The 20,083-nt window shown below is 40.6% G+C and overlaps 1 protein-coding gene across 2 annotated transcripts; it reads left to right on the top strand.

Moving 5' to 3' along the window:
* Positions 1 to 4,873: 4,873 nt before the first annotated feature.
* On the top strand, positions 4,874 to 19,882 carry sall3a (spalt-like transcription factor 3a). 2 transcript variants are annotated; one of them, XM_061673872.1, is made up of 5 exons: positions 4,874 to 5,022; positions 5,164 to 5,331; positions 14,325 to 17,459; positions 17,726 to 18,066; positions 18,285 to 19,882. In XM_061673872.1, exons 2-5 carry the CDS (start codon positions 5,283 to 5,285, stop codon positions 18,714 to 18,716), a joined length of 3,957 nt encoding a protein of 1,318 aa, XP_061529856.1. In that variant the 5' UTR covers positions 4,874 to 5,022; positions 5,164 to 5,282; the 3' UTR covers positions 18,717 to 19,882. The 2 variants fall into 2 exon arrangements, with proteins under 2 accessions (XP_061529856.1, XP_061529855.1); XM_061673871.1 differs by lacking the exons at positions 4,874 to 5,022; positions 5,164 to 5,331 and adding an exon at positions 7,508 to 7,752.
* The last annotated feature ends 201 nt before the right edge of the window (positions 19,883 to 20,083 follow it).

The following is a 20,083-nucleotide window of genomic DNA, read 5'->3' as shown; positions in this document are numbered from 1 at the left end:
CAAATATAAAACTACATTGCTTTTGCACTGACTCTCATTAGATTGTACAGGTGTCTAATGATCAAGCTGGGGAGTTGATATCTGACCCCAAATATTTAGCTCTGAGAATACAGTATGTGTAAAGCATCATTACAAATTAAGTTATTCAGTATCATCATAGCCCCCAAAAACATCACACAGCACTCACGCAAACATGCATCTTGTGAGCAACTGCTCCCCATCTTGCCCATACTGTTACACACAGAAACAATAAAAACAAATACGGCAGCCTTTGCAGTAACAGCAACTGATTAAATATTAGATTTCCAAGATTCAGCATACAGATCATATATTGCATGCCTGACATCCTCACAATTACAAAAATAAAGTTCAACACTGTCACTGAGCTATGCACTTACTGGGATTAAGAAAGGAAAAGAGGGCCAAAAACAATGACAGTATAAAGTAACTGATGCTGTTTAAAAATGCAAAGGCTTCTATTGAACAGACAGTGTGGTACACATATCAGAGGGCCACAAAACCCAGCAGTCCACTGTTGTCACTGCTTTCAAGAACATGCACAAAGCACACGTAGGCTTCTATGCATGTATACATATGACATACAGTATAAACCCAAAGTTTCAACTGTGTTTTTGCAACACACACATATATTAATCCCATCACATAACGGCTGGGAGACACAGGTAGGTACCCCTCCCCTGACACAGACAACTAGACACACAGATGCAGTTCCTTGTCTAGTGGCTAATACAGTATCTTTCCAAGGTCAAACCTGACAAGGAATTCCAATGAGATTGTCATCAGTGCGGCTTTAGTCTTTTTCTTCTCATTGCTCTTGGAAATGGCATTAAAAGTGCAGACGACCGAGGACTTGGAGTAGTAAAACACTTTCCTTTCCTATACGGGTCTAGTTGCAGATTTATTTAATACACAACGTCCCATTCAAACATTGAACTTCAATGAAAAACACATTTGTTGTATTATTTAGAAAACAAAATGTGTTAATCATATATTGAACATTGGGTCGTTTCCATATAATTTGATCAATAACAGTAAAGACATGACCCACTGAATAGCCTTTTGAAAATGAATTAATTTGGCTGATTTGAGAATATCGATTATTGACAGTTCATATCCATCAAAAGGTAATAATTGTTTTTAAGAAAAAAATATCCAAAAGTAATATTTTTCCAAACTTTTAATGCCAAAATGTGTTTACAATCGACATTTAGGTGTCCGAAATGAAGTGTCATGATTAGCAACATGTTTTCTGAACATGCTAATTACATTTTTTTTTTTATGCCTTTTCCATGAAAACTAACACAAATACATCTTAGTGTCTTCAGTTCTTTTTTTTTGGTTCTTTTTCAAACAGTCCTTCTTTGTCACTCAAGCTGTCTTAACCATTAATGCCACGGGAAAGAGACTCACCATGTTGTTGCAATACACGAGCGGGATCTGTGAGATGATGTGCCAGGATGATTTTTTTGCATTCACACAATAGCGGACAGCAAATTAAATGGTGTTATTTCTGAGATATAAACGAATATGTATGAAAGTGTCGGAACTATTGCACGTCTTAAACATTGTTACGACTGTATAATGACAAAAGTGTAATGAGTTTAATGAGGAGTTAGGAATATTTATGCACTTGTACTTGCACAGTTTGAAGGGAAATACATGTAAGTTGTGCAACTCACACGAATTTTATGAAGTTGCTTATGTCTTTACTGTTAGGCACTTTTGTCGTTACCTTTATAAAAGAAGTGTATTTAAATGGGCCACCACCATTTGCTCTATCAATACAGATTGCCTTTACTATGAATGGCGAAAATTTTAAATCATACGTTTTTGAAAACAGGACCTCAGTGTGGCTGTCTTCAGCATGGGAGACAGTTACTCATATAAAACCAAGGCGGTATTAAAAAAAAGGTAAATGTATTTTATATATATACATATATATATATATATATATATATATATATATATATATATTTACAAGTGTCTTTAACGTTTATTGATCAAAATATATCAAAATGACCCAAATCATTGTTTTTAGTATTGTTACAATATAACTTTTACAAGGTCAGCCCACTGGTTGAGTCCCTGACTGTTTCCTCTCAAAGTTTCTTTCTTTTAATGTCCAGTTTTGCCTCTTCATTGAGAACTGCTCACGGAGGATTGATTGTTTTTTTTTTCACTAAATATACAAGTACACAAAAAGATACATGTTACTGTGTGGTGGCACTCCCTGAAGGATTTGAATTCAGTGCCTGAAGCTGACAGCTTATTCAGAGATCATCACAGAATTTGAGATGGTATTTCAGTCCAGATGATCACCTTATTGCTAAGTACCAGGCTTCTCAGTGTGTCAGGCAGCATTTTGTTCCATTGCATTTCACTAAATTTTACACTTGGGCCTTTGGTGACAACAATGAGGATTTTGTCATCGCCTCTCAGGTGCCAACTCGATGTCCAATTACGCTCCAGCTTCTGATTTAATTACAGTAGGAGAAGAAATAGGTTGATTCAATTCATTTCAATTAGTTCTGATTGAACCAGTCAGATCAAATTTTGCTCATCTCAAGGTGGGCACTATCTGTCACATTTTATTTCCACTGAAATAATGAATGTGTCCGAAATCCATTGTTCACAGCGGAGACACAAGCAGATGATATTACACCTCCTGATCTTTGACACATCTTTTGCATCTTTAAAGACCACAACCCTAAGGACATTCTCACAGGCAATTGACACAACTCTTTAAGTAGTACTAATTCATCATGTCCACTATACGCAATACAAAGGTATACTGGTGTCTGTGTTTTATGTTCCTATATGTCACAAACAACCCAGCCCACCACAATCTTTGTAAAGACAAGGACCCCATGGTGTTGTATGTTTTTTAAATGGAAAAAGGTGGAACACCAACCACTGAGGAAGGTTTGATAACAAGGAAAACTCTTACTGTCTATGCTCGTTTTCCTTCCAATTTCTCTTACCGCCGCATTGCTATAAATCCCACATGTATAATAATAATAATTATTATTATTGTTATTTTCCAACCATCCATTTTATATACTGCTTGTCTTACACCTTGGACTGGTCGCAAGACAATCACAGCGCATTCATTTAAATCGATTAATTTAAATGTATTCCATTTATATTGAATTCATTTACAGTCCTTTAAATGTTAAAACAACATTATAACACAATTAAGATAGTAGTAACATTAATGTTGAACAACAGAATTGTAACTTTGTTGAGTTCATGAAGCTCAATCTTTGTTGACCCACTGAGCAAAGAGAAAATGGAATTTTGAAGTCAAGCTCAGGCAGCTTTTTGAAAGGCCCTGCGACAGACACATATTAAAGATATTACTCCAAGAAAACACTTAAAGGACTATGAGACACGTTTATTTGTAAATAATTGCACAATTTTGTAATTAAACCACTCTCCTGTATTAAATATAAAGCATGGAAAAGACAGAAAAGCAGTGGCATCTGGTGGGGCACTGCTCACCCTGCCCTTAACGCAGGAGATGGCTATAACAAAATAACTAACAACAACAACAAAATCATTTTTGTCATATTCATTCAAAGAGTCATTATGACTTGACAGTAGAACGTGATAAAGATGATCTGTGGAAAAAAACTGCCGTCTCTGGCCCCATCTTGTGCCTCGAATTTGATATACAAGAAACCACCGGGCACGCACGAGGAAAAACGGCCAATCAGGGACGTGACAAAACACTGCCACAGCCTTGCACAAAATAAAATGTCATACTGATAACATTTAGTGATAGAGTAACACGTTATTATGAATAAGGTGCTTTTGTGGGGTAACAAGGTAACAGATCAGCACAAGGTCACGGTGGTGCGTCCCCGATCTGCATGGCCAACAGATGATTGACACCTTCCAAGTCATGCCTTTTGTCTCTGGTTGATTTGGGTTGTTTTTTTTCCTCAGGCGCGGTGGTTTCTTGTATATCAAGTTCGAGGCGCAAGATGGGGCCAGGGCTGGCTGTTCTCTTTCAAAGATCATATTTATCATGTCCTATGCTGTCAAGTCATAATCAGTGTTTTATTAAAAATGGACTTTTTTTCTTTTCTTTTTTTAATGCAGTTGCCACTGGATTGATGTAGATCAATGAGACTCACACTATTGAATTATTGAATTAAGTTGTATCATCATTTTAAGTAAAATGTGCTTCAAACATTTTTTTTTCAATTCAGCAAATGCTTTTCAAATGACTGGTGCATATAGATTATGTATATATAAAGCATATAGATTCATTCAGATTTCAAGAATATCCAGTGGCAACATTGATTATTCAAAGCTCTGTTATGGTAAATCCAAAGCAGACTCTGCTCTCTGATTGGTGCAGGTTGACTCAGCACTGTCTGGAGCTGCCATAGGCTGATGCAGCTGGTGTGCGCGCGCGTGCTTCCGTGCGCGTGTGTGCATGCGTCATGGTACGAGTTGCGCAAATACATGTAGCCGTCAAACTTTTATGTTCACTGCCTCATCATTGTCTGACAATGTTTTTTTTTTTTTTTTTTATGTAAAAAAAACAAACGAATACAATCTATTATTTTTACCTTTGGTGTCTTCTTCACTGTGCTGGCCTCCCACCTCGGTGTGTATCCTCAGTGGAGGAGAGACAAGCTGACGCACACTGCTGCGCCGGAGAGAGAGCAGGCAGTCAACAGAAGTGTGCCGGTGCATATTGAGGTGCAGAGAGAAGCCCTGTACAACCAAAGTAGACCGTTTTACCAACCTCTACGCTTCCAAAGGGGGTGAAAATGGGTAAAATGTTTGTTTGGGTGATTACACGTTTTCCTCTGCTCCCCCTCTCTCTCTCTCTCTCTCTCTCTCTCTCTCTCTCTCTCGCTTTCCACTCTTCCATCCTACTTCCAACCCCCACCTCACCGGAGTGGAGCCTCCGTGATGAGACTCCGATTATGCTGCAGTCTGCCCAAAGGTTTGGAGTTTGGAATGCAAATGATCCGTCGTGTGCGTGTGAGTGTTGTGTTTTTTTTGTCGGTTTGTTTGTTGCTTTCAGTGCAACATGCACAAATACATCTATATGTAGGATTATGTGAAATAAAATCAGTGATATACGGCAGTATGTCTGTACTCAAACATTTTGTGTATCCCCAGCGCATCTTGCCCTGCACCCCCCACCCAACCCCCCTCCCCCTCCTCTCACGCTCCTTCTACGCTGGTACACGTGTACGTGCGCGCGGCCCACCCCGAGATGAAATGGCACCTCGTCTTGAATGGCAACGTACACGTTTCCCCTCTCCTTTCATCATCAGCAGACTCACGGTGAGTGCCACGGAGAAGATTGTAAAAGGCGCAAGGAGGAGAAAAAAAAAGAAAACAAAAGAGAGGAAAAGATCTTCATTCCTCCCGCCTTTGTGATGATATTGATGATGATGATGGCCAAGTGGACAGTTTGATTTTTGTGTGGCGAGCTAGTTATAAAGAATCAATATTATATCAAGGGGGTAACTTTGGTGATAAAGGACTTCAGCCACTCCGGCTATTCATCATAAGTCTGTAGCAAGCAGATAGGTCAAAAGAAATTATATTGCTCTAAAGAGTGTGTCTCCTTATCTCTCGGTAGCAGAGGAGAGGAGGACAAGCCGATCGATACAGTAGCCGCCGTGGACTCTTTGCAATTATCAATAGCTGATTTTGTCTTCCTGGGGCTGCATCTATTAATACCAGATAATAACGGGCTTTTGGACATAACTTCCACAGGGATGATCGAATGAGTGGGGAAGGAAAAGTTTGTTCCGGACGACCTTGTTGCCAGCAGATTTGTCTCTTGTATAAGGTGGAGACAGACAGGGGAAGTCAAAAAACAAAACAAAACAAAAAACGAGGGGGGTGCAACTCAGCCCCTCTGAATGAAAACGCTCCGGTTGTGTGAGTTTTTTGAGAAGGCTCTAATAATATACTTCACTGTCTGATATCAATGACAATAATAATTTGATGGTTATGGTAACAGCATATTCAATTACAATTAAGCTTTTTATCCATGGTAAATGCATTAAAATAGCACGTATTTCTTGTCAATTGCATCCATTTTGGCTTCCGAATTATGTTATATGTGCAGTCATTGACATTGGATAATTCGAATTCATATTTTGTCATTCACGTTATCCTTTTGCAAGAAATAACAACTTTTTTTAAAAAACGCACATAATGTAATTCAAATGTAAAAATGGTTTGCCTCTATTAATAATGCGATATACGATATAAAAACGTATAAGTAAGCCAACAAAATCATCAGAAAATCTCCTTAAAAATTTTCAAATACAATGTCGTATTGATCTGCCATCCTGGCAGGCGCTGACTGGTAGGGGGATGCGTGGGATGGGAGGTCAGATCAAATGTGGGTGTTGACGCGGACGCGAGTGTGAGGACGGTCCATTCAGCAGCAACGTGGTGGTACATCCTAGCGGCGGCGAGAAGCAATGGGCTGAGCCTGCTTGCTGCGTTGCACGGTGGGGGTTAAACACTCACTGTCGCCGCTGGAGTCCCCGCTCACTCGCACGCAGCCCGCGCGACCCTCGCCAAGACCGCCGGGCCGCTCCGAGACAACTTTGAAGAGCGGGCCTCCACGCGGAAGTCTCCCATCACCACGCGTTGATTGATTTATTATTATTATTATTATTATTTATTTTATTTTTTTGTGGGTTGGGGAGCAGAAATTAAAGAGACGACTTTATTTTTTGAGAAGCGAAAAAAGGGAGCATAACACTTGGAGAGGAGAAGGAGGAGGGGGAGCTGTTCAGATGGAACTTCCTCCTCTTTTTTTTTTTTTTTTTTTGCTGGGACGACAGCGTTTGCTCACTCACCGGAGCATCGTGGGACCTTTTATCGGAAACTTTGGAGAACTCTGCTAACAACTTTACTCGCCTCTAAGCATGTGTCCCGATATTAACTCGCATGAAACGAGAAAGTCCCGGCGCGCAAGAAAAAAAAACTACTTAAGAGAAAAAGCACGCCAAAAACAAGTGTGAAGAACCCAATGATGTCAAAGTGATGAAGATGAGGAAAACATCTCGAAGTAGCACTAAGTAAGTCTGTGCGCTTCGAGGAAAGAAGACGAGGAAGACTGAAGACTCCCCTCCCTCAATTCCAAAGTGCTTGGCATAACAAGAGATGTGTGTTGTGTTTAGTTGTGTTGTGTTGTGTTGCTGAGGGGAGACGGATAAAGTCCGCGAATGAGGCGGCTAATTGCTCAGTCGCTCCCTCATTAGTATATCCAATGCGCGTCCGCTGGACTCCAGCCAATCCTCCCCACCTTCACACGGTGCCACTCATCTCCAAGCATTAGTCACTATCATAATTATTATACCGACATGCGCAATCCTACGCACAGCCGCCACAGCGAGAGCGGCTAATTCCTCTCTGGTCGCCACTCTTGTATTTTTTTTATTTTTTACTTTTTATTTTATTTTTTTTTGGGAGCGGGGGGGGGGGGGGGTGGACGCAGAAAAACTTTGGCGAGTCGACCCGTGCGCACTGCGCTGATGTGCCTGCGCCGTCTGCGCGCACACGCACAGCCCCCGGAGCCCCAGAGCAGCAGCAGCGGCGCAACCGACGCCGGTGCGGACACCGGTGCTAGCAGCGCAAGCAGAACCAGCACCAGCATGTCCCGGCGCAAGCAAGCCAAGCCGCAGCACCTCAAGTCGGAAGAGGACGCGCCAATGAGCGCGATCATTTCTCAACATGGTGAGTCCAAACTGTACCTCCCATCCAAGTGTTTTTGATTTTAATTTTTTTCTGGTACTTTAATTTTGTTTCAGAGCATTTTTTTTTCTTGAGGTATTGATTGAAGCCATTCGGGAAACGTCCATTATTATAATGTTGTTAAGTTGCTTATAAGTTGAAAGCCTTTCTCCAAGGTGACGGGACAACGGTCGCGTCGGTGCTTCGTACTTTATTCAATTTGAAATAGTGTTATTAAGACTCATTTTCCTGATGTTTTGCGTTTGTCAAATAAATCAGGTTCCACGCAGCGTGAATTTCCTACACGGGCCTTTTTAAAGGCCTGTTTGGGAAATACAGTTGTACTCGAACAATTTTATGTGATTTCACCAAACCATTGTATGTTAGTATTGTCATATTATTTCAGTCAACAATTGTAATATTTTTTAAAGTGTTGACTCAACGATGGGCAAGTGCACATTAAAACAAGCGTGCACATGACTAATGTATGGCAACATATCTGTCACACTCTTTTGCGCTTCAATTTTACTAAGATCTGATAAAACTGATATTTAATATTGTAATTCTTTGAAAATTGTACTGTGTTGCATGAGAGAGTGTGTTGTCCCTCTGCGCCTCTCTAAGGACCAAAAAAAAAAAAAAAAAAAAAAAGCTAATTCCGGTGCAGGTCAGAGCCTGGTTTTGTCATGTAAATCTTCTTTGTTTACCCCCTCACACAAATTTAGCACACTTGATTTGTTGCCTTTTCTCTCACTATGTCGGCATTACAGCTTGACACCGCTTGCCATGTGGGGAACATTGACAATCATGTTTTAAATGAACTGTTAAAACCTCTGTAAATGATAAAAATAAAAAAAATAAAAATCCACTTTTTAAAATATTGCTGTGTAAGAATCATCCACATTTGCATTTCAAGTCGTTAAATTGATGCATATGATAAATGTAGAACATCTAATATTATATAACTACATAGAGTTTTTATATCATATAACTACCAGAATATTCATTTATCTAATGAAGCAAAAAAAAAAAAAAAAAAAAAATCCTCTTAATACTGATTTCAATTCTAAATTCCAATAGATAATCAAGTATTCACATTATAATTAAAATATTTCTTGGTAAAGTCTCACCATTTTAAAGTAACCCCTCACACTCAATCTGCAGGCTTTTTTTGTACAAATGTGTGATGTAGTCTTTAAGGAGCTGCTCTCTTTTGCATGTGTGTGCGTGCGTGTGTATGCGTGTGTGTGAGTGTATGTGTGTGTGCGTGTTACCATGTGTATACGTGCGTGTGTTAGTGTGTTTTCGACTTTTGATTTCAGAATATTTCGTAAATTGAAACATTGCATCCTCCTTGGATATTGCCACAATGCCCCTTGGAAGTCTTGGAGGCTCAACGACTGAAAAGTTAACATAAAGTCAGGTCGTTTTATATAGCGCATGAATATTTTTTTGCAGATGTTAGAAAGCAATTGCATCTCGCTAATAGTGAAAATAACCCTGCCCTGAAAAAAATGTGTCTGTCACTGAACTGTTCTCCGCCTTAACAGTGGTGCAACATTGAGGTGTATCTGCAGTTGTAAAAGGACACACACATAAAGATGGACACGCGTGTGCATGCACACACTCTTATAGTTTCCTCCATTGTTTTTAAGATTGGAAGTGGCAGTGGAATGTCCCTGACTCTCATGATTTGAGTACTAAACTGGCCCTCTTGTTTAATGCAGGACATATATTTTAGAGAAGCAATCCCAAACTTTTTTTCCAAATGCAAAGCGGGGTTATACACATACAGCTTAGAACAATATCCAAAGCTACCTTACGTGCAACACATCACTGTTCGATGGCGTGATCACACTCAAGCGGCCTGTTCATGCAGCACCATTGATCCGGAGTTTGGCAAATCTGTGAATATAACGTTGAGGTAATTTTAATCTTATGAGTTAAAGAAATGAGTGAAGCATCTGATTTGGTGTGTTTTTTTTTTTTTGCCAACAGAAACAAACAATGACTCAAAGTCGTTTTTCAAGTTAGAGAATGCAGCTACAATGGTTCTTTATTTGCTCTGTTTAATTTGAAAATTTCATTCGTATCTCACCTTAATTATGTATGACTGGGGCAAAAATAACCATCAAGTGTCATCTAGCCCATGTAAGGCATATCATCTGCCCCTCGGGCCTTCTGGACGTTTGCCCCGCCCCAGGGGTTTTGGGGGTTGTGTGTCTGTTAGGATTGGTGGGGGCAGGGGGCCTTGGGTGCTTAGGAGTGCTTTTAAAAAGCTTGCTGACTTAACCTTTGGCCAGCCCAGCCGAGCAGGTCCTGCAGCTTGGTGTCAAGATCCTTAAACAATTAGAACATGGATGCCGTTGACCTTGGCTGCGCAGCCTGCTGGCGTCCGAGAAAGTGTGAACAGTGACAGGCTCTTCATCTTGCCGCCACTTCCTGTGCAGACAGCGGATTTGAAAATGTGCATGCTATGCGTGAGTGCCGGGGACACGCACGTTGCGTGCAAGCACACTTTTGATCCCTCTTGTTCCAAAACTTCTGAAAATGATCTCCTCCATTACGCTAAAACTCTGAATGCTATTGCAGTTCAACGCCGATCGAAAACCATATTGTACTCGCCATTGTGTGAGCATCTGTGCATAGCAACGCATTCCATTGCATGCTTTCCACTTTCAGTGTCAAAAAGGTCCCAAATAATTCATTTAAAAAATGGAAAATCTTTTTGTAATGTGTGAAATATTTAAGAAGTGCTCTTATGCAATCAGTATAATGTAGTGAGAAGACCCCTGCCGACATTGTTAAGATGCATGTTGCCCCCACCCCTGTAGTGAGGCTTTGTTTGGCTTTTGTTTTAATCCCCTCTCACCGATGGGTGCAGGCTGGTAGACCACCCACACTGAGTGCCATAATATCTTCAAGAAGGCACTTAAATATGACTCACTTTAATACAGCTCTGTTTTGATTACTTTGCTGTACTGAGAACGCATCCAGTATTAACACATCAAAAATTGAGCAGGGGCACATTCTCTCATTTGCACTTGTTTCTTTCCTCCTTGTATTTGGATTTTGCTTGTTCATGACAGTGGCACTTGGATATGAAACGATAACATCATAAAAGGCCTCGCCAAAATCATCTTCGATGTTTTTGGGCCTGCACAGGAGGATCATCCATGATCATTGCTTCTACCATATTCTCAACCCTTTTTTTGAGAGACAGAAGAGAGTCATTGGGTGCTGTATTGCAAATGCCTCCACAAACAAATTGTTAATGTTTTGGCTGCTCTGCATCTGCAGGCTATGACAAAGGCCTCTCTGTTAGTGTAGATATGACTGTACAACTCTGCAGTACAGCTAACCAGGCGAATGACACACACACTTGAGCCTCTGCACGTCTGAGGATGCATCAGCTCACTCGACGAGATGCTTTGCGTGCATCGATATTTCCAAAGAGATCACTGGACTAGAAGCGTGTCAGAACATAAATTATAAAGTAAATTAGTAGAAGGAACTTTCTAGTGATACCTTTTGCAAAAAAAATAATAATAATAAAATCACAAAAACAGTGTATGTTAAATAAAAACAGTATATATTAAATATGAATATAGCTGTATAAAATGAGTCAAGCATCTTACTATTATTTACTTAAGTAATTGTCAGGAAAATAATTCCTTTCTATTATATATATAATGAATCTATCCTTCGGTGCCTGAGAGAAATGCATTTCAAATGGTAGAAGGGATGGGCACGCACTTTTACGAAGAATTAAAAATTACAATTATTTCTGTGTGCCATTCGTAAATTAAATTCTAAGACCTTCGTAAAGAAGTTGAGGTGCAATTAGTTTCATAAAATACATTAAGAATACATGTTTAATGAGATGAGAGTTTTACTTCAATAAAGAAGCAAATATTACCAGGATAGCTTTGTCTTTCTATATTCATTAAGGGAATCTGGGAACGGTTAAGAATGGCAGCATTTGTAATTGTTCAATGCGCCAATGCTCCATTCAGTGCACAGCGCTGTGGTTTTCACAAAATCAGTGGAAAGCATGAATACCTCATCTGATATGTCAGATTAGTGGTTTCAGTTAGCATGCCAAAGATTGTTGGGCATGATAGCAGGCACACATATTCAATGTCCACAATCACCCTATTGACCATGTTCAGCTTAATATTTGCATCGGAGTAAATGAAGACTCCTAAAGCACAAATGGTAAACATATTCCAGCCTTTTTTCCCCAGCTCTTCCTTTTTCATGCTATAGGAAAATCAATACCTTAACACACAAATGTGCTCACGCAGTCTTATACGCTCAGCCACAAAATGTCGCCTTCACACTGTGAGCCAAGATGGCAATTTTAAACTTATTTTTCAGAGAGCTTTAACATTTCCAGTTGAAGCACAAAGCTGGTGTCTTGGGTGATATACAAGAAGTTGTAAACCACAGTGAAATGCAAAATGCATACACATAATACAGCACACTTACATTAAACATTGTACGCCTAGTTTTTTTTTTTTTTTTTTCCCTTTATTTTTATTTTCTACAGCGCTGGTGTAACCTTGGTAATTTGCATGATTGTGATCTGTGTGATACAAATACAAGAATTGCGTATGTGAAGGTGTGTACAAGTGTGGGCGTGTGTGTGTGTGAGAGAGAGGTTACAGGCATACAAAGGTTTCCATTTGTAATTATATGAAAGAGTAAAAGAGATTGACAGTAATACCGTTCTAATAACTAATCATCTAAACATGATGCCTACTCATTTGTGTTGACCTTTCAGCCCTCAATTATGGAAATGGATTCTGTTGTCCGCTGCTAGGCTAAGGCGATTTTCAACCTGCTACTTGTCGCTCACTTGTCCCTTTTTACTTGTTGATTTTTTTTTGCTTTGAATCTGATAATATTGTCTTTTTTTCAAGCTAAAAAAAAAGTTGTTGTTTTCATAAAATTTGGAAAACCTTGCTACAAGAAAACGATATGGGGTGTGATGTTTGAAATCTTGTGCACATTTGTGTTTTTTTTTTTGTTCTTGTAGGTGTTTGATTTGGGATATTAAGAGCTCATTACTACTACAAATGTAGATAGATATCAGTTTAGTGAGAATATAAATGTAGCAACTGTCATTATACATTTTTGTTTGTTATAAAGTACACTCCGTAAGAGCAGAAATTACAGGTGTAAAGTATTTTCCGAGTAAGTGTTTTTAAATCAAGTGCTTCATGACTGCCTTACCATATCTCATTCCAAAATAACTTTTAAAACAAGCATGTCTGCAAACTGCAGCATACTAATTAATTTTTTTTCTGACTAGTGTGAAATGCGTAATTGCCATAATGATAAGAATATATGCCTCTCAACATCTCTGCGTAGCCCTTAAATTCACTCATTTATAACTAACTTTCTAACTTTTAAACAATTTTATGAACAATGACGAAGGTGTCCTTAATTAAAATCCATCTTGATTAATCCAGCAACCACAGGAACATTTAAAAAACAATTAAAAAAAAAAGACACTAAAACAAGGGCAAAGTCTCATACTGTCTTGAAAGCCAATGAATAAAAATCGATTTGTCAGGGTTCTTAGAAGACAGAAATAAAAAAATATGCAAGATTCAACGGCTGCCATTGAGCACAGTAATACAGTTCATGAAAAAGGCATTCCAACACCGATACTAAATTAACTCCCAAATACAGATAATAATTCTAAGTACAGCACAACACGGAAGCCACGGTTTTGATCAGGTGTTAAATGGGTCAGTGTTCAAAGCATGACTTGGCTTTTTGGACTCCGCTCGTCGCATGTGGAGGAGGAAGCGGCTTGCTGTAACAGTGATTAAACATGTGTAACTAATCAGAGACTTTGCTGCATTCACACTAGCATGTAATTTGTTGAGTCTGGTTTAGAGAGCATGGGAGAGGGAGAGAGAGAGTGTCAAAACATCTGTGAATGTCTTTCATAAAAGCAAATGTGTAGTTTTCTTTAATTCAATTCTTTCGAGGTTCACTTCATTTAATTATTTTCAGGACGAACTACTTTGTATTTTGAAGTACTTACTCCTATACTTGGCTCTGCAATACACGATAAAAAGGACTGGGCATTTGAAATTCAACTGGAAATTCAGAAAGCTGATATCAGAGGGGAATCCTAATAAGGCCATCAAAGTCCTGATTTATACCCAACAGATGAGGCAGCTGTGAATTGTATGAAATATTGGAAATCGATGGGCTCTATGGAATTTCATTAAGCGGCAGTATTCACAATTGATAGGCCCTCATAATTTGATGGATTGCACAAAAGAAAATTATTAGCTGTCTCTAGAGACAGGGTGTGAATGCACAAACCTGGGCCTTGACAATTGGTGAACTGGGACAATTTGTGGGGAGTAAAAAAGATATACATGTATGTATTGATTTTTTATGTTAAAAGAGAGAAAAAAATCTAAGGTTAAATCTTTTCAGCACTGCACTGCAAACTATATGTGGTTTCTTTATTGATTCATTATTCATGAATTCTTTTTTTCTTCCCCCTCCTTCTGTATCCCCTCAAACCCCTGACCTCCTCCCTTCAGCTCGAGGTGATGTGCTGGATGATGCTGACAGCGGGAATGAAAGCCGCAGTGGCAGTGAAGAGACTCATGTGTGTGAAAAGTGTTGTGCTGAGTTCTTCAAGTGGGCAGATTTCTGTGAACATTTAACAAGCTGCACCAAGAACCCGCTAGTGCTGATTGTAAATGACGATGAGGAAACACCTATTCCCTCCCAGGAGTACCCAGAACCCTCCCCTGTGCCGAGTTGCCCCAGTGAGCAAGCTGACAGTGATGACGCCAGGGACGACAACCGCACGCCTGCTAGTGAGGGCGATGATGTCCCAGAGATAACCACATCAAATGGGGTCCGGATCCTAGAAAAGGAGGATGAGGAGATGGAGGTGGAACTGTCCTCTGAAAAAAACATGGATCTTGAAGAAAGCGATATGGCATCACCTGAAGCAGATGGCTCCCTACCTCAGCTTGACGATGTTAGCCCCCCAAGTGTCACGACCTATACCATGCCAAGCACTAATGTTACCTTGGAAACTCTGCATGGTACCCGGGTGGCAGTTGCCCAGTTTTCCCAAACCATAAGGGCAGCAGCAGGCAGCGGAGTTTCCACCATGGCTATCCCTATGATCTTGGACCAGCTTATGGCCCTTCAGCAGCAGCAAATACACCAGCTGCAGTTGATAGAACAAATACGAAGTCAAGTGGCTCTGATGAACAGAGAGACTGCCACACAGCCTGCACTTAACCACCACAGCATAATAACTGGAAACCCTGGGCCAGTTTCCACCTGTGCCCCCCCAGTTACAAGTCAACTTCAGCTCCACAACTTCATCACTCCTCCTGTCCATCAGCTGCCTGTTAGATTGCCGGCCTCTCTCAACAGCCAAGGTTCTTCACCTCTGACCTCTACAATAGAAGGGCCACAGTCCCAAACATCAAGTAGAAGTCAGCAGTCTAACTCTTCAGTGACCAATACACCCTCCAATAGTTCAATGTTTCCCCCTCCCAGTGCCTCTGGATTGTCAGCTCTACTTCCCTCCTGCTCATCATCAGTCACCAACATTAGCATGAACAATAGTGTGACAGGAAGCAGTGGAATCAGTAGCAGTTCCGCTCATCCCAGGAACTCCAGCACTCCGCCATCACTCAGTCACAACAGCCTCCTGAGCTCAGCTTCCAATCTACCGCTGATACCTCACAGCTCATCAAGTAGCGTTATCTTCCCAAACCCATTGGCTAGCATAGCAGCAACAGCTAATGCACTCGACCCCCTATCCGCTCTGATGAAACATCGCAAAGGGAAGCCCCCGAATGTGTCCGTTTTCGACACAAAGCCAAGTTCTGAAGACCCTTTTTTCAAGCACAAGTGTCGGTTCTGTGCCAAGGTATTTGGCAGTGACAGTGCACTACAAATCCACCTGCGTTCCCATACTGGAGAGAGACCCTATAAATGCAACATATGTGGTAACCGCTTCTCTACCAAGGGAAATCTGAAAGTCCACTTCCAGAGGCACAAAGAAAAATACCCTCATATTCAAATGAACCCCTACCCAGTTCCTGAGTACCTAGACAATGTTCCTACAAGCTCTGGCATTCCATATGGTATGTCTTTGCCCCCAGAAAAGCCTGTTACCACATGGCTTGACAGTAAACCTGTCCTCCCTACTGTTCCGACATCAGTTGGGCTCCAACTACCTCCCACATTACCAAGTATGATGGGGGGTTTTGGTGATTCTGCGAGCCTCACGCCACTAAATAGGTCCCCGCAAAGGCCTTCACCCCCATCAAGCGAATGCGCATCATTGTCTCCTAATATAGTTATCGACTCTGGAGTTACCACTACTTCAACTTCTCCAAAACCCACAGCAGGGAGCGATGTACCCCCTCTCCTGAAACCCGAAGGCATTCTCCTGCCCCCAACCTGTCCTAGTCGGCCTGGGGAAAACACCACTACCACAACAACAGTATCTCATGTGGTTCTCTCCACTGCCATCACCTCCACAACAATTACAACTAGTTCCCTGGTTACTGAACCCATCAACAGCCCAAACTCTTATTCAAACCCATTGTCCCATCCTATTCTCCCCATGCTCTCTGATCAATTTAAAGCTAAATTTCCATTTGGAGGCCTACTAGACTCTATGCAAACTTCAGAGACATCAAAGTTGCAACAGCTTGTTGAAAATATTGACAAGAAAATGACCGACCCCAACCAGTGTGTCATTTGCCACCGTGTTCTGAGCTGTCAGAGTGCTCTCAAGATGCATTACCGAATCCACACTGGTGAGCGACCTTTTAAATGCAAGATATGTGGGCGGGCATTCACCACCAAGGGTAATCTGAAAACACATTTTGGTGTTCATCGATCCAAACCCCCACTACGAGTCCAGCACTCATGTCCGATATGTCAGAAAAAGTTCACCAACGCTGTTGTTCTCCAACAACATATCCGTATGCACATGGGTGGCCAGATCCCAAACACTCCAGTCACAGACAACATTCAGGAAATGGACACAGACCTGTCATTTGATGAAAAAAGCATAGATGCAATGAGCAATTATGATGATGATCTTCTGGATGAAATGGAGCAGGCTATAGATGATGAAGTTGACTTAAAAGATGGTGAAATGGACCCATTAAAACCTTATACACCTGGAAGCTCTCCACCAACTTCCATTATGTCTAGCATTGCTGCTATAGAGAACCAGATGAAGATGATTGACTCCACTGCACAAATGACCAGTTCGTTTATTCAAAAGCCGAGTCAAAATTTCTGCAGCTATGGAAGTGAGAATGAATGTTTTCCTACTGATTCCCTGTCTGCAGTTGGAGATGCAGAATCTCAAGGCTTGGGGAGCCCTGCTCTGTCAGAGTCTTCTGGCTCTTTACAACATTTCTCCCCAGCTCACAGCCACTGTGAGAACCAGCGATCCCAGTCCCCAGCTATTCTCAACAGTCACAACAGTGCCATGGCAGTAGAGGAGAGCCAGGAGAACAATGCAGCTGGCTTGGCAACTGTGAAGTCTGAAAAATCAGAAACCCCGTCTCCACTTCCAGCAACAGAAAGCAATGGGGCCCTAGACCTGACTGCCATTCAACCGAGCAGACACTTTATCAAGGAGGAGAGCCCCTTCAGTATGCTGTTTCTAAATAGAGATCGAGGTGCGTATGAGCAAAATGTAATAATGGATGCTCTAAATGAAAGACAGAAATATCCGTGCAGCAATATTTTATGATATATCCGGATAATCGTGTAGAGTTTAATCTACAGTAATTCCAGATTCCTGAATCCCAAATACAAATAAGTATATTTTACAGTGTCAAATAAGAATGGACAAAGTGTGATTAATCGATACAGTTACATTTAAACAGTTATTTGGTGAACCTTTTTTTTCTTCTAATATTATTGTGACTTATTTTTCCATTAGGTCTAAACACTCCAAACTTGGCCAGCACTGCATCAAATATGATCAAAATGGAAATGAATGGGCACAGCAAGTCATTATCTTTGAGCGACAATTCCCACCTGCCTGTGGGCATCCAGGTTCCCACTGCTGCAGCTCCCCAGACCACCCTGAGTCCCAGTACCAACCCCATGTTGGCTCCCCCACCGCCACGACGCACCCCAAAGCAGCACAACTGCCACTCTTGTGGGAAGAATTTCTCTTCCGCCAGTGCTCTGCAAATCCACGAGCGCACACATACTGGAGAAAAACCTTTTGCCTGCTCCATCTGTGGACGGGCCTTCACCACTAAAGGCAATCTAAAGGTATGTAACAACTACATGTCACATGAGCCAAACACAATGGGAATGTTTGTGCATCCTACATTTTCCACAACTAGAAGTACTAATGTATTAAGTAAAGCAAAATAACCATTGCTAGCTGTTTTGTCAATTGTTTGTCATGGCTTTGTGTATAGAATGTATGTGGTGCTTTATGACCATCATAATTATTTGTATATTGGTCATGTGTTTGCTTATTTTAGGTCCACATGGGAACACACATGTGGAACAATGCACCAGCACGCAGAGGGCGGCGACTATCTGTGGAAAATCCCATGGCCCTACTGGGTGGGGATGCAATGAAGTTCAGCGAAATGTTCCAAAAGGACCTGGCGGCTCGGGCCATGAACGTCGACCCCGGTTTTTGGAACCAGTATGCAGCTGCTATCACCAATGGCTTGGCCATGAAGAACAATGAGATCTCTGTGATCCAAAATGGAGGTATCAGCCAGCTACCTGTCAGCCTTGGTGGTGCAGGAATAACTTCCCTGCGAGCCATGCCTGGTGCAATGGACCGTCTGCACACAGGCAGCAGCCCTACTATGACCGCGATTCAGAAAGCTACACTTGAGGTCGGGGCAAGCCGCCCCTTCTCCAGGTATATGGAGGACAACAAAGAAATTGGGATCAATTAAAGAAAGGCAACTCCCTTGAAGCAAAGACTGAAAGTCGAACAGGGAAAGCAACTGCTGATCCAGTCTAAAACCCATGTTACTATATTATGTACAGATGAAATATTTTTGCTTTTGGAAATATTGTATTTAGTGTTGATTAGAGGTTTTTGCCTTCCACCCGTTCCTTGTTCACTTGATATTGAGAAAGATGCTTTGTCTCTTGTTTGGGAATACAGTATGTTGTCTTGCAAGATTTGCATGATACTTACAGTTTTTATCTGTATGTTTGACTGCATTTATGAATTCCTTTGAAAACCGAGATTTTGCCTTATTTACAATGGGCTAACATCTTGGACAGGAATAAACCCAAAAGAATGAAAGTTTGTTTCATAGACATTCAGTCAACCTTCTTTGAGTGGTCTTTTAGACTGAAAAAGGGCCATGGATAGACTGCAGTATAGTGTTTCTGTGCTCGCCTGATATTTTGTTTCTCATGAACTAGAAAACTTGAAAAAATAATGTTTTAACTATTTTAATCTTTACAGTTAGTCTCAAAGCATTGTCTTATATTGTCCTGTGTCTTTGGTATTTATGATATTGAAAAAAGAAAGCGGGTATACAAAAATATATTTAATGACCCAAGCATTTTATTGATTCCATTGTTTTTATTTTCCAATCTACAGGCTTCACTGATGAATATCTTTTTCAATAAAAAAAAAACAGTCAGTCATTTTAGTTTAATAACAGAGAATAGGCTGAGGTTTTTATTTGGATATCTCGTAAGACTCTCTCAATACATGGAGGCGACGTTATATGAGCCTAAAGAAGTCCAAAGCTGCTATGACCACAACCCTGCTTTTAACCTTTGTAAAAAAGAAAAAAAAATAGTGCTCCTTTTGAAGAATTATCTATGTATAGAAATGCAAACAAATCTAAAACAGGTATGCATATTTTGTATCACATAAAGATAGACATCACATGAGTTGAAAGTATTTGTCATGTTTGTGAATGCACTTTTTAAAAATAAGACGTTTTGTCTGTGATACTGTTAAACTTTTGACTGAGCTATCTATCCGTGCTGTTTTCATTTTCGGTTTACCACTCCTGCAATTTGCATTTGGTTATTGCATTAGTACTACTCTAGAGTGCAAACTCATAAGTCAATCAAAACCTTCTTAAATAAAACAATGACCACAATGGTGTCTTTTGACTTGTTTTCCTCCTCTGCATTATAGTACCATGTTTAAATGTGATTTTGTCAAAATAAAGGGCATAGTCTATGTCCTTAAAATGTAAATGTATTACATTTGTTTATTGGCGGAATTACAGTATTTATTTACCAGCTTCCTGTGTGTTCACAAAATATATTATTTTCATTTTTCTGGGTC

Source organism: Phycodurus eques, chromosome 4, assembly GCF_024500275.1.
Source record: "Phycodurus eques isolate BA_2022a chromosome 4, UOR_Pequ_1.1, whole genome shotgun sequence".
NCBI lineage: Eukaryota > Metazoa > Chordata > Actinopteri > Syngnathiformes > Syngnathidae > Phycodurus > Phycodurus eques.
This window is presented reverse-complemented; position numbering and strand designations above follow the sequence as displayed.